The following is a 15,547-nucleotide window of genomic DNA, read 5'->3' as shown; positions in this document are numbered from 1 at the left end:
CTTTGCAAGGCATTTGATCCTTCCACCTGTTGCTTGGACATACAGAGCAGGGATTATTAGCCTTCATTTGACTAATTCCTTTATCCTCCGGCTTCCCCCACCGCGCTGCCTGTGGCCGACTTAAGCTCTCTCCGTTTCATTGCACTCACCAGGCGCCTTGCCCTTTGCTGGTCTTCCTTTTTTGCTGGGGGCCATCATCCATGCTCTTTGACCTATGCCAAGGCTATGCACGTCTCCTTCCTCCTGCTCTTCCTCCTGGTCCTCTTCTCTCTCTTGACCAGTCTTTTGGGGTCCAGCCGGGGCTCAAGCCACCTGCCGTGCCCTCCCTCCTGCAAATGCTCCCCTGACGCCATCATTTCCTGCGACCGAGCTGGCCTCCGGCGCCTCCCCAAGGATATTGCGGCCTCCACCATTTCGCTCAACCTCTCCAACAACTTCCTTCGCCTCCTGACTGCCGACGCCTTCAGCAACCTGACCTACCTCAACAGCCTTTGGTTGAGCCGCAACAATTTGACCTTCTTGTATCCCGGAGCATTCAAATCTCTCTGCAACCTGAGGGTGCTCCACCTGAGTCAGAACCCAAGGCTGACCTACCTCCATGCCAACACCTTTGAAGGCCTCAAGAACCTCATCAGCTTGGACCTTTCCCACTGCAACCTCTTTGAGATCCATCCTTTCGTCTTCTCCCACCTGCCTTCTTTGGAAGCCCTCGACTTAACCTCCAACAACATGCGCTACATCCCGGAGGCTTTCCGGAAACTGGTGCACCTGACAAAGCTCTCCCTGGAGAGAAACAACATCGAAGCCATTGGGAGGGACTCCCTCAAAGACATGGTGGCCCTGAAGGACTTGAACCTGCGCAAGAACCGCATCTGGACCATCCAGAAGGATGCATTCCTCCGACTGGACAGGTTGGGTGTGTTGAATTTAGGACACAACCGCCTCTCCGATTTGCCTAAGCAGCTCTTTGCCGGATTAACGCGGCTCAGGACCATGCACCTCGAGGCCAACCATCTCACCGGGATCAGTTGCCCCTTTGGCAGCCTGCGCAGCCTGCGGAAGCTGTACCTCAACAACAACCGCATCGCCTCCATTGCCAGCTCGGCCTTCTCTGCCTTGAAGGAGCTGGACTTCCTCCACTTAAACCGCAACAACCTGAGCCACCTCTCCAGCCACCTCTTTGTGGACCTGCCCAAGCTGAGGCGCATCTCCTTGTCTCACAACCCTTGGGAGTGCGACTGCTCCATGTTGTGGCTGGCCACCTGGATCCTCACCTACCAAGGGCTCATCGAGGGGCTCCACTGTGCCAACGAGACCTCTCTTCTCAGCCTCCTTGACCGGGAGGCTTTCTTGAACTGCCCACCGCCTCCAAAGTTCACGCGAGAAGATGGTTGTGATGGGGGACACCAAAACGGTGTGTCCCATCTCCCTACCCTTTCTCAGAAACTTATATATGCCCTGCTTACCTGGTGGGGCTCAGTCGCTTTCTCCTTCCTGCCATTCAACTGAGGACCAATCTTACCTTTTTGTGAGCCCTTTGGTTTTGGGGGAAATGCACCAGATGAAAAAGAGGTGGGTTTCTTCTCTGTTGAGAACATACTCTGCTTGCTCCAACAAGGCTCTGTCATGCTCAATTAACCAGAAGTGCCATTCATGCTGCGGGCAGGCTAATGGGAGGCAAATTTCGCTATTGTTAGACTGGGATGGAGATGGACAGGAGAGCTTAAGAGGGAAGTTCAGGAGTTCAGAGCTTGATGGACGTTTTGGTAACTCTCCCATGCTGTTGCTTTTTACTATGAGCCTTTCAGAATTATGCACAGTAAGGTTTCATTCCAGGGCCCCAAATCCATAGATCATTACGTCTCAGTATTCCTGATGGTGCAGTAAATTAGCATATTTCAATGAAATGGAAAATTCAAGCTTTGCTTAGAGTTTTTTTTTTTGTCGTGTCAGGAGCGACTTGAGAAACTGCAAGTCGCTTCCGGTGTGAGAGAATTGGCCATCTGCAAGGATGTCGCCCAGGGGACGCCGGGATGATGTGATGTTTTTATCATCCTTTTGGGAGGCTTCTCTCATGTCCCAGTATGAGGAGCTGGAGCTGATAGAGGGAGCTCATCCGCCTCTCCCCGGATTCGAACCTGCGACCTGTCGGTCTTCAGTCCTGTGTGTGTGTGTGTGTGTGTGTCAGGAGCGACTTGACAAACTGCAAGTTGCTTCTGGTGTGAGAGAATTGGCTATCTGCAAGGATGTTGCCCAGGGGATGCCCGGATGTTTTACCATCCTGTGGGAGGCTTCTCTCGTGTTCCCGCATGGGAAGCTGGAGCTGACAGATGGGAGCTCACCCCACTTCACGGATCCGAATCGCTGACCTTTCGATCAGCAGTTCTGCTGGCACAAGGGTTTAACCCATTGCACCACTGGGGGCTCCCTGCCATTGCGATGAAATAGTTTAAATTAGTGATGTATAACTATCTTTATATAACACTATGTAACAACTTTGGGAAAAAAAATCTGTTCCTGGTTTGAAAGTGTTATTTCCTGTTTAAATGTGCAATTTTACTTTGACAGTCCTTGTTCTACTCCAGACACTTTTGTTTTTGTGGCTGCCACAAACTAGATTGAATTGGCTGACATATTCATTGAAAAGCTAGGGAAAAGCAAAAAAAGCAAAATGCTCCTCCTGCAAAAACATTTTTGCAGTTTAATACACTTTTGCCATACTTTTATGATAGAACCAATTAGGAAATAACTGTTATAAATCAGGAACAAAAATCGTGTTATGTAGTGTCACTATTCCTTTTGGTGTAACAAAAGACAAACTGTTTTTTGTACTGATCTATAATCCAGAGTGTTTTGGAGGACCATGCTGGTGAAAGGCAGGAAGGGCAATCAATAAAGGAATAAAGACTGGAATGAATGACTAAATAAATGAATGGATTTATTCCCTTTGCGTCTTCTCAGAACTGAATGGCTTAGAATCATAGAATCATAGAGTTGGAAGAGACCTCATGGGCCATCCAGTCCAACCCCATTCTGCCAAGAATGCATTCAAATCAACCCTGACAGATGGCCATACAGCCTCTGTTTAAAAGCTTCCAACCACTCTCCAGGGCAGAGAGTTCCACTGCTGAACGGCTCTCACAGTCAGGAAGTTCTTCCTCATGTTCAGATGGAATCTCCTTTCTTGTAGTTTGAAGCTATTGTTCTGCGTCCTAGTCTCCGGGGCAGCAGAAAACAAGCTTGCTCCCTCCTCTCTGTGGCTTCCTCTCACATATTTGTACATGGCTATCACATCTCCTCGCAGCCTTCTCTTCTTCAGGCTAAACATGCCCATTTCTTTAAGCCACTCCTCATAGGGCTTGTTCTCCAGACCATTGGTCATTTTAGTCACCCTCCTCTGGACACATTCCAGCTTGTCAATATCTCAAGCTTAGTCTTTAAAAACTTTACAATCTTGAAACCTTTAAAACCCTAAACCAGGGGTCCTCAAACTAAGGCCCGGGGGCCAGATGCAGCCCTCCAAGGTCATTTACCCGGCCCTTGCTCAAGGTCAACTTAAGTATGAAACTACTTGAAAGCACACAATAACAACAACAATCCTATCTCATCAGCCAAATGCAGGCCCACACTTTCCATTGAAATACTAATAAGTTTATATTTGTTAAAATTGTTCTTAATTTTAATTATTGTATTGTTTTAAAATGTTTTTTGCACTTATAAATAAGATATGTGCAGTGTGCATAGGAATTCATTCATTTTTTCCCGAATTATAATCCGGCCCACCAACAGTTTGAGGGACTGTGACCTGGCCCTCTGTTTAAAAGGTTTGTGGACCCCTGCCCTAAACGGTTCTGGTCCAGACTACCTGTCCGAACGTATCTCCTGTTACAAACCATCACAAAGTTTAAGTTCATCTGGAGAGGCCCTGCTTTCAATCCCACCGCATTCACAAACGCGATTGGTGGGGATGAGGGACAGGGCCTTCTCAGCAGTGGCCCCCCGCCTGTGGCATTCCCTCCCCAGGGAAATCAGATTGGCTACCTTCCCTCCTGTCCTTTAGAAGGAAGCTCAAGACTTGGTTGTGGGAGCAAGCATTTGATCATTGAATAACAGAAAGTGAGAAGAAGATGTAAGCCAGTGGTTCTCAACCTTCCCAATGCCATGACCCCTTAATACAGTCCCTTATGTTGTGGTGACCCCCAACCATAATATTGTTTTTGTTGCTACTTCATAACAGTCATTTTACTACTGTAATAAATCATAATGTAAATATCTGATATGCAGGATGCATTTTCATTCATACCCAAATGTGAATGCTAGTGGAGTTGGGGGAGGATTGATTTTGTAATTTGGGAGTTGTAGTTGCTGGGATTTATAGTTCACTTATAATCAAAGAGCATTCAGAACTCCACCAGCTATGGATTTGAACCAAACTTGGCTCCCATGACCAATGGAAAACACTGGAAGGGTTTGATGGGCATGGACCTTGAGTTTGGGAGTTGTAGTTCACCTATATCCAGAGAACACTGTGGACTCATGCAATGCTGGATCTGGACCAAACTTGGCACAAATACTCAATATGCCCAAATGTGAACACTGGTGGAGTCTGGGGAAAATAGATCTTGACATTTGAGAGTTGTAATTGCTGGGATTTATAGTTCATTACAATCAAAGAACATTCTGAACTCCACCAACGATAGAATTGGCTCAAACTTCCCACATGGAATCCCCATGTGGGAAGTTTACTGTGTTTTCTGATGGTCTTTGGCGACCCCTCTGACACCCCCTCGCGACCCCCTCAGGGGTCCCGACCCCCAGGTTGAGAAACGCGGACGTAAGCAATTCGAAGCAACAATGAATTCACCCAGACTTTGATTTTAACTGGCGTGTGTTTAACAACTGTTTATTTAATGCTTTGTTTTTAATGAGTTTGTTGAATGTTTTTATGATTGTGATGGCACTGAATGATGTTTGCTGTGAGAACGCCCTGAATCCCTCCTCGGGGATGAGAAGGGCGGGGTACAAGTGTATGAAATAAATAAATAGTAGTCTTGCAGGAGAATCCCTGCACTGTTTTAATGGTTGTTTAATTATGTTCGTTGCTACTTCATAACTGTAATTTTGTTGCTGTTATGAATTGTAATGTAAATATCTGATATGCAGGATGTATTTTCATTCACTGGACCAAATTTGGCACAAATACTCAATACGCCCAAATTTGAATACTGGTGGGGATTGAGTTTGTCATTTGGGAGTTGTCGTTGCTGGGATTTATAGTTCACCTACAATCAAAGAGTACTCTGAACCCCACCAACAATTGAATTGAACCAAACTTGGCACACAGAACTCCCATGACAAACAGAAAATACTAGAAGGGTTGTTGTACGTTTTTTCGGGCTATATGAACATGTTCTAGAGGCATTCCCTCCTGACGTTTCGCCTGCATCTATGGCAAGCTTCCTCAGAGGTAGTGAGGCCATGAAAGCCTTTGACAATACAATACTGGAAGGGTTTGTAATTGTAGTTCACCTACATCAAGAGAGCACCGTGGACTCAAATAATGATGGACAGGACCAAACTTGCCATGAACACTCAATATGCCCAAATGTGAACATTGGCAAAGTTTGGGGAAACTAGATTTGACATTTGGGAGTTGTAGTTGCTGGGATTTATAGCTCACCTACAATCAAAGAGCATTATGAACTCCACCAACGATGGAATTAAACCAAACATGGCACACAGAACTCCCATGACCAACAGAAAATAATGGAAGGGTTTGGAGTTGTAGTTCACCTATATCCAGAGAGCACTGTGGACTCAAATAATGATGGACTGAACCAAACTTGGCATGAATACTCAAAATGCCCAAATGTGAACACTGACAAAGTTTGTGGCAACTAGATTTGACATTTGGGAGTTGTAGTTGCTGGGATTTATAGTTCACCTACAATCAAAGAGCATTCTAAACTCAGCCCACAATGGATCTGCACCAAACTTGGCACACTACCTACATGGCCAACATTGCATACTGGTAGGGTTGGGGGAGCTTTTATGAATTTTGGGAGTTGTAGTTAACCAAGACTCAGAGAGAATTCCATACCAAGATAGTGAATTTGCCACACTGAACTTATCTCAGAAAGAGCTGAGAGGCCGGCCAATCACAGCAGAGGAGGACTTTTGGTGGGAGGATTCACTGTCTGGGTAGGTTTTTTCGGGCTATATGGCCATGTTCTAGAGGCATTCTCTCCTGATGTTTCGCCTGCATCTATGGCAAGCATTCTCAGAGGTAGTGATGTTCACTGTTTCCAAAAAAGAAGAGAAGGTCAGGCAGAGAGATCTTCAGCCTTCTCTACCAAAGGGGCACCCAAGACCATCAGAAGTAGGTGTTTTCTGAAACCCCCACAGCCCCCCCCCCCCCAGGCATGCTGACCCTCAGGTTGAGAAACGCTGCATTAGTAGATCTCTACTTGTGCAGGAGAGGAAAAGAACCAAACAATTGGGGCTTCACTTTGAGTTTATCCAAAGGAAGTATTCGAACCCACAGCTCAGAACTCAAAAAGAAAACAAGACAGAGCTAGGTTTTGATAGAAATCAGATCCGCTTGTATTTAAACGGTTTTATTTTATTTATTGCTTTTGCCACCATATTACATCATTTGGAGCAACTCAAGACAGCAATATGACCTCAAGGGATAGCTAACGGTGTGCCAAAGCCAGATATGGACAAAAGGCCTTCTTCTTTGGTGATGCGCTTTCCTTTTCCCCCCTTCCCTTTACTCTTCCTTTTAATACAAAAATAGTTTCTTCCTTCTCGGCACATTTGGCTCTTGAAAGTCCCTGATGTTTGTTTGTGGGACTGACCTGGTCCCATCTGTCTAGCTCTGAAAATAATAGCATCTTAAATATTGCATTTGTAATGAATCCACAGATCTACAAAGACGTTTCGATGCGTAAGGCAAAAGACGAACAGAACCAAAAGAGGATTTTTAAAAATTGCATTGGTTTGGTTCTCTGATGAATGCCTTGAAAGATGGTCCTTCTCACCCAAAAATGGGTTGTTTTTGAATACCAAAAAAAGGAAACTAGCAAAATAATGGAAAATATGGTGAAGCTGTACAGGGAAAGAACAGCACCGTATTTGGAGAATACAGCACCGTATTTGGAGAATACTGCTGGAAGACTGATCTTTGGAAGTACCATTGCCTATATCCATACCATGATGGCATGGAATATGGATTCCTGATAGCTTGGATGTCTCCCTTTTTAAAAAAAAAATAACAACACAAAATAATAATATTTAAAAACACTCATGTTCCTAACCCTAATATGGAAAGAGATGATTTGAACCTATGCCTGGTCAATGTAACCTTTAAAAATGTGAGATTTCTGGTCACAAGACTTCCAGCAGTTGGAACCAGACTTGAAATCAAGCTGAATATGAGGGGCATTCATTAAAGATTTCCTCTGACCCCCTTCTCTTTATCACAGGACACTGAAACTGCACATGTATAAGTCTCTATAGGTTATGTGCCAATTTACAAGTCAGAAGTGATCATGGTCTTGATTTTACAGGCGCTGAAGTAACGTGAGGGTTGATCATGGACCCAGTGGAAGACAGAGCAGTCCTCAAGTTCCTTTACTTGAAAGGGCGAACACCAAAGGAGGCATTCAATGAGATAAAAGAGGTTGATGGTGAGGATTCCCCATCGCACGATGTATTCAACAATTGGCATCCTCCATTCCAATGTGGTCGGACTTCGATGTAAACAGCTCCAATTCCAGGGTGACCCCACTCTGCTATTGATGAACGCACCAACCAGCAAGTAGAGCTCACCATTTTGGAAAATTGCCTTGTAACCATTTGCTTCCCTTCCCAAATTGTCCAAATTAGTGTGGGGTCTGCAGATAAAATCATCAAGACCATCTTCACATGCATAAGGCATCCACTCGCTGGGTCCTCTGGCTGCTCACACCTTTCCAGAAGCAGGAACGAGTCGAATGCTCTCTGGCTCTCTTGACAATGATGTGCCATGGAAACCAGGAGAATGTTTTCAACAGACTGATCATGCAGGATGGAAGCTGGGTCCATCACTATGATGCAAAGTTCAGTGGATGCAATGGAAGAATCATGATTCACCGTCTCCAAAGAAGGCACGTGCCCAACTCTCAGCAGGCAAGGTCATGCTTACAGTATCTTGGGACCAGCATGGAACAGAATTAATGTTTTTCGTAGCAAAGGGGTACCATGATCACTGGGCACACTATTCTTCAGTGCTGCAAAAACTGCGAAGGCCATCCAAACCAAGAGACAATGTGGCATGCTCACCAAAAGGTGCACATCTTCTGCAAGACAATGCACCAGTTCACAACTCACCTGTTGCCCAAATGGAAGAAGCATGGTCCTGTGGTTTTGACATTCAACTGCATCCTCCTTATTCACCCGACCTCGGACTTCCACCTCTTTCCAACAATGAAGTTATTTTTGAAGGGCAAGCATTTTTCAGATGCTGAGACTGATTTGCGAAGTCACGACATGGCTTTTGGAGCAGCCTGTCGACTTCTACAAGCGAGGTGTTTACAGTTGCTTAACAAGATGGGAGAAGTGTGTCTCCGTAGGTGGCACCGATGAAGAGAAGGACTCAGAACTGGGCCAAGTTTCATCGCTCTCCATCCACAGGAAGTGGGTCAGGGGGAATCTTTAGTGAACACCCCTCATAGATGCAAAGCAGCTCTAAAACTGCAGGCTGACTTTATGCAAAACGTTAGAAAGGATGCCTAGTTTGCGCCATTTATTATATTTGCTGAAAAATGTAGCCTTTCTCTTTATAGCCAAAATGTTCCTTTTTGGTTTTACTACATATTGCATCTGCATAGCTTTGGAGACTGCAGTGGAAGTAGCTTGAGTTCAATTAAAACTCATTACGATGTGGACCAGCACAAATAATTAAAAAGGGCCTTTTTGGGGGTGGGGATTTGGTTAAGGCAAAGGAATGAGATGTGTCCTGGAAAGGCGACAAAGATGCCAGCAGCAGTCTCCTCTTGGGAGACACAGAAATGCACTTGAGGAAACCCCCTATTTAAAATTTCTGGGGCTGGGAAAATTTCTGGGGCTGGGCTGGGTTTAGGGGTTCCCACCGCACTCCCACTTTGCAAAGCCAAACAAAGAGTCCTTCTCAAACAAACAAAGACGCAACAACAAAGTCCTGGAAGCCGGCAACATTTCGGTCCCGAAAACAGCTGAACTGGGGAGGTGGGTTTGGGTGACTTTGGTTCGGCGCTTGCTTCTTAGGCCCGCTTCATTCCACGGCCCATCAAGCAGGCAAAGACGGTCATGACCATCTTGGGCTTCACTTCCACCAGGTCGTCAGGAAGAGCATACACCCGGGCTCCGATCCTCCGAGCCATTGACACGGCATACCTAGGGCCAAAGACAAGAACAGGTTAGATAGCTGAAGGGCCTGAAACCAGGAGAGGATGGACATCTCAAGAGTCCAAAACCAAGAGGTGGTTGGACACCTTTAGGGTCAGAAGGAGGGAGAGATCGGACATCTTAAAGGTCCAAAACCAAGAGAGGTTGGACATCTTTAGAGTCAGAAACCAGGAGAGAATTGACATATTAAAGGCCAGAAACCAGGAGAGGTTGGATATCTTTGAGGTCCAAAACCAAGACAGATTAGACATCTTAAGGGTCCAAAACAAGGAAAGATTGGGCATCCTTAGGGTCAAAAACTAGGAGATGGACAGATTAAGGGTCAGAAACCAGAAGAGGTTGGACATCTTTAGGATCCAAAACTAGGAGAAGTTGGACATCTTAAAGGTCCAAAATCAAGAGAGGTTGGACATCTTTAGAGTCAGAAACCAGGAGAAAATTGACATATTAAAGGTCAGAAACCAGGAGAGGTTGGATATCTTTGAGGTCCAAAACCAAGACAGATTAGACATCTTAAGGGTCCAAAACAAGGAAAGATTGGGCATCTTTTGGGGCAAAAACTAGGAGAGGATGGACACATTAAGGGTCAGAAACCATGAGAGGTTGGACATCTTTAGGATCCAAAACTAGGAAAAGTTGGACATCTTAAGGGTCTGAATCCAGGAGAGGATGGACATCTTAAGGGTCCAAACTAGGAGAAGTTTGACATCTTTAGGGGCAAAAACCAGGCAAGGCTGGACATCTTAAAGCAAGGTCCTCAAACTATAACCAGCAAGCTGTATCCAGCCTGCAAAGGTCATTTACCTAGCTTCCATCCTAAACTTTAGATTCACCGCAACCGGTGCAAGCATTTGTGCCATGCTGCTAACATCACCCTCTTCTTTCTCCTTTCATTTCTTTTCCTTTCTCTTATCTCCCTCCAAAAGGAGATAATCCTTTCCATCCCACTCTTGCTCCTTAACTTTCCTTTCCTTTCCTCTATTTCCTCGCAAAACAGAAAGAATCCTGAGTTGTTGTAGATTTTTTTGGGCTATATGGTCATGTTCTAGAGACATTCTCTCCTGACGTTTCGCCTGCATCTATGGCAAGCATCCTCAGAGGTAGTGAGGTCGGTTGGAACTAGGACAATTGGGTTTATATATCTGTGGAATGACCAGGGTGGGACAAAGAACTCTTGTCTGTTGGAGCTAGGTGTGAATGTTTCAACTGACCACCTTGATTAGCATTTGATGGCAAGACACCTAACAACCCAAAGTATGTCCTTCACTCAAAAAATTGATTTGGGAGTTGTAGTTGCTGGGATTTATAGTTCATCTACAATCTGAACCCCGCCAACGATGGAATTGAAACAAACTTGGCACACAATTCTCCCATGACCAACAGAAAATACTGGAAGGGTTTGGTGGGCAGTGTCCTTTGGTTTTGGAATTGTAGTTCACCTACATCCAGAGAACACTGAGGACTCAAACAATGATGGATCTGGACCAAGCTCTACACGAATACTTAATATGCCCAAATGTGAACACTGGTGGAGTTTGAGGAAAATAGAATCTTGACATTTGGGACTTGAAATTGCTGGGATTTGTAGTTCATCTACAATCACAGAGCATTCTGAACACCACCAACGATAGAATTGGGCCAAACCTCCCACAAAGAACCCCCATGTAGGCCACAGCAACGCGTGGCATATTAAATATTTATATTTAAACTAGCTGTCCCCTGGCACGCGTTGCTCTGTGTGGGAGGTTTGGCTCAATTCTATCGTTGGTGGGATTCAGAATGCTCTGTGATTGTAGGTGAACTATAAATCCCAGCAACTTCAGCTTCCAAATGTCAAGATTCTATTTCCCCCAAACTCCACCAGTGTTCATATTTGGGCATGTTGAGTATCCGTTTAGAGTTTGGTCCAGATCCATCATTGTTTGAGTCACAGTGATCTCTTGATGTAGGTGAACTACAACTCCCAAACTCAAGGCCAATGCACACCAAGCCCTTCCAGTATTTTCTGTTGGTCATGGGAGAACTGTGTGCCAAGTTTGGTTCAATTCCATCGTTGGTTGGGTTCAGCATGCTCTTTGATTGTAGATGAACTATAAATCCCAGCAACGACCACTCCCAAATGTCAAGATTCTATTTTCCCCAAACTCCACCAGTGTTCACATTTGGGCATATTGAGTCTTCATGTAGAGTTTGGTCCAGATCCATCATTGTTTGAGTCCACAGTGATCTCTGGATGTAGGTGAACTACAACTCCCAAACTCAAGGTCAATGCCCAGCAAACCCTTGGTTGTGGGAGTTTTGTGTGCCAAGTTTGGTTCAATTCCATCGTTGGTGGGGTTCAGAATGCTCTTTGATTGTAGGTGAACTATAAATCCCAGCAACTACAACTCCCAAATGACAAAATCATAATTTTTTGAGTGATGGTCACTCCTTGTGTTGTGAGATGTTTTGTTGCCAAATTTGGTGTGCTTTCATTCATTGGTTCTTTTGTTTTTAAGGTACTCATTATGCACAGAACATATATATAAATATATAGATATAAATATTTTAAATATAAATATATATTTATATATAAATATAAACATTTTAAATATTTATACATTGGAGCTTTAAAATTGTAATTTTTTTTCATTGTGGTAAGCCACTTAGTGTCTTAAGAAAGATACGCAATAACTTACTTTGCGTTGCTGTGCTTGTCTTCTTCTGATAGATCTCCTGTCTTCACCAGGTCATAATTTATGCAGCCGGGCTGGATAGCATCAATTAAATCCACCACCGCCAAACTGCTGCTAATACTTTTGTCCTTAAAAGGGAGGAAAGGGACACATCTCAGCAAGAATAACAGCCAAGGAAGGTGTGTTCACACAGCAGTCCTCTCACCCCAAAACCAGTTCAATGGCAGAGAAGGACAAACACAATGGAATAAGTCACCTACCTTAAAGCTCTGGATGGAGCTGGATTTCCCAGCCTCTCTCAAGGTCTGGTTCACCCAGTTCACAATAATTTCGTCATTGACTTTCTGACCATCCCCAAGATCTTTCAAGACGTCTACGGTATATCTGAGGAAGGCAGATGGTATTAGTCAAGCTATGAAATGGAAAGAAGACTATCACCATTGTGTCACCCTTCCATTCATTACTTAAATGAGAGTAACGAAATTTTGTTACTATTTCAAATCATAGAATTCTAGAGTTGGAAGAGACCTCATGGGCCATCCAGTCCAACCCCATTCTGCCAAGAAGCAGGAATATTGCATTCAAAGCACCCCCGGCAGATGGCCATCCAGCCTCTGCTTAAAAGCCTCCAAAGAAGGAGCCTCCACCACACTCTGGGGCAGAGAGTTCCACTGCTGAATGGCTCTCACAATCAGGAGGTTCTTCCTAATGTTCAGATGGAATCTCCTTTCTTGTAGTTTGAAGCCATTGTTCCATGTCCTAGTCTCCAGGGAAGCAGATAACAAGCTTGCTCCCTCCTCCCTGTGACTTCCTCTCACATATTTATGCATGGCTATCATGTCTCCTCTCAGCCTTCTCTTCTTCAGGTTAAACATGCCCAGCTCTTTAAGCTGCTCCTCATAGGGCTTGTTCTCCAGATCATTTGAGTCGCCCTCCTCTGGACACATTCCAGTTTGTCAATATCTCTCTTCAATTGTGGTGCCCAGAATTGGACACAATATTCCAGGTGTGGTCTAACCAAGGCGGAATAGTGGGGTAGCATTACTTCCCTGGACCTAGACACTATGCTCCTATTGACGCAGGCCAAAATCCCATTGGCACTTTTTCCGCCACATCACATTGTTGGCTCATGTTTAACTTGTTGTCCACGAGGACTCCAAGATCTTTTTCACATGTACTGCTCTCAGTAATAATTACTATAATTGGGAGATCTTCAGGGGCTCCTTTCCCCCTCATTTTTAAAGCTATTGGAATGAGACTTGCTACAATGGTAGAACACCTTGACTGCTGTTAGCCTACCAAATTTCAGAATGTTTCACTTATCCACTGATCTTTGGGGAATTTTCAATTTTTTTATAAACAACACATTTTTTAGAAAAACTACAAAAGCTATCTACTTGAATTATATATACAATGCTCAAGATAATGAGGACATCAATCCCCAAAGGTTTCAGAAAGATTTACCCATCTACAGATTTTTGGGGATTTTTAGACAAAAACAATGTATCCCCCAGAAAGTGACAACAGGAATCCCCTTGAATGTCGGTCTGTCTTCATGACACACAACCACAGAACTTCAACTTAGCACAGATTTATACGATTACTTACTTTAGTCCTCTGTGCAGATTCAATAATGTTATTTGTTGTTGTTGTTGTTATTATTATTATTATTATTATTATTATTATTATTAGGTTCTTGTGGGTTTTTTCGGGCTATATGGCCATGTTCTAGAGGCATTTTCTCCTGACGTTTCGCCTGCATCTATGGCAAGCATCCTCAGAGGTATTGCATCCTCAGACCTCACTACCTCTGAGGATGCTTGCCATAGATGCAGGCGAAACGTCAGGAGAAAATGCCTCTAGAACATGGCCATATAGCCCGGAAAAACCCACAAGAACCTAGTGATTCCAGCCATGAAAGCCTTCGACAATACATTATTATTATTATTATTATTATTATTATTATTATTATTAATAATAATAATAATAATAAATAACATTATAATAATGTTATTTATTATTATTAGATTGACTCTAAATGACTGGTGCTGCCCACTGGGGCTTTCTGATGCTAAGCACTGCATTCTGGGAAATATAGTTTAGGACAGGGTCTTTTGCATTCTCTGCCACAGGGGGCCTTCCCTTCCCAAACTACATTTCCCAGGAGGCTGTGTTCTCAGTCTCCCACCCATTAACCTTGTTGTCCTACCTCCAGTGTCTTTGCTTTTGGCGATGTTTGGGCAAAAGAAAAAGCTCTAGTTTTTAACAATGTTTTATGTTCTCTTGGCTTTACCAAGGTTGCTAATAATAATAATAATAATAATAATAATAATAATAATAATTTATTTGTACCCCGCTACCATCTCCCCAAAGGACTCGGTGCGGCTTACATGAGGCCGAGCCCACAATACAACAATAAAAACAATAGCAACAGTAATACAAACAATAAATAAACTCATAAACAGAAAATAGCAATAAACATTAACAATAACATGACGACGTTTAAAAACCTATGGCAGGGCCAAATGTACTAATTAAAAATTTTAAAAAATAATGCTGGGCGTCACCAGGTGACATATAAACAGGATAGAAATTTTGGAGAGGGATAGATCATGTAGACCATCCTAGATCACTAAAAAGTGCATTTAGGGACATATTGCTGGGGGTTTCCTTATTCTGGGAAGGCACACTGGAGCAACCATGTTTTCAAGCTCCTCCTAAAGACTGCCAATGCTGGGGCATGCCTGATGTCCTTGGGGAGTGAGTTCCAGAGTCGAGGGGCCACCACCGAGAAGACCCTGTCCCTCGTCCCCACTGAAAAATAAACTGGCCCTGGGAGGCATCCGAATGTTACAGAACGTTAACAAAAATGATTGTTGAGTATTTCCATTTTTAACCCCCCCCCCCACCTTTCCTGCATGTTTCTAATACTGATTCATATGCATGAATCTAACAAATTTGATCCAAAAACGAATTAAAAATGAATTTTTGCACATCCCTGCTATCTACATATAGGGAAACACATCAACTGCAAGACTTCTGATACAAGCCAAATCAGTATTTTCCAGAACTTCAGATGGTCTTTGTCAGTTTGCAGGTTGATGAAGGAAAAAGAAAGCGACAGTCTCGATGCCTTCTGAACATGTTTGAAAAGGCCCGATTAGGACAGATCTGGCCATTGAGATACCTCCTCATCAGCTGCCACACCAAAGCCAAGGTGAGTGTTGGGTTGCCATCGTTGAGATCTTGGCCTCCAATGCCAACCAGGGAGAACTTGGCTGGATGCTTCCCCAATTCGACGGCGTAGTTGCAGTTTTCGAGCTGTTGGCAGAGAAAAGGGCCATGGGGCTAGTTAGGTTAAAACTACGGCACTACCTTCACATTGGCACAGGTCTCATTTAGGGTCTTATCTGGCCTACAATGGCTGGAATCTGATTGGTATG

The 15,547-nt window shown here is 44.0% G+C and overlaps 2 protein-coding genes across 4 annotated transcripts in view; one reads left to right on the top strand and one right to left on the bottom strand.

The window, feature by feature from the left end:
• Positions 1-225: 225 nt before the first annotated feature.
• Positions 226-1,509, top strand: LOC132762875 (nyctalopin-like). The gene has a single exon (XM_060756090.2). The coding sequence runs from the start codon at positions 226-228 to the stop codon at positions 1,507-1,509; it is 1,284 nt and encodes a 427-aa protein (XP_060612073.2).
• Positions 1,510-6,579: 5,070 nt separating this feature from the next.
• The window catches only part of PLS3 (plastin 3), an 81,934-nt gene continuing 72,966 nt past the window's right edge, over positions 6,580-15,547 (bottom strand). For all 3 annotated transcript variants that reach the window (XM_060756091.2, XM_060756093.2, XM_060756092.2), the window contains 4 exons: positions 15,292-15,425; positions 12,365-12,488; positions 12,108-12,232; positions 6,580-9,417 (listed from right to left, as the gene is read on the bottom strand). In XM_060756091.2, coding sequence (XP_060612074.2) covers positions 9,285-9,417; positions 12,108-12,232; positions 12,365-12,488; positions 15,292-15,425 — 516 coding nt within the window. In that variant the 3' untranslated portion in view covers positions 6,580-9,284. The remainder of the gene's footprint in view (positions 9,418-12,107; positions 12,233-12,364; positions 12,489-15,291; positions 15,426-15,547) is intronic.

This window comes from Anolis sagrei, chromosome 10 (assembly GCF_037176765.1).
Source record: "Anolis sagrei isolate rAnoSag1 chromosome 10, rAnoSag1.mat, whole genome shotgun sequence".
Taxonomy (NCBI): domain Eukaryota; kingdom Metazoa; phylum Chordata; class Lepidosauria; order Squamata; family Dactyloidae; genus Anolis; species Anolis sagrei.
This window is presented reverse-complemented; position numbering and strand designations above follow the sequence as displayed.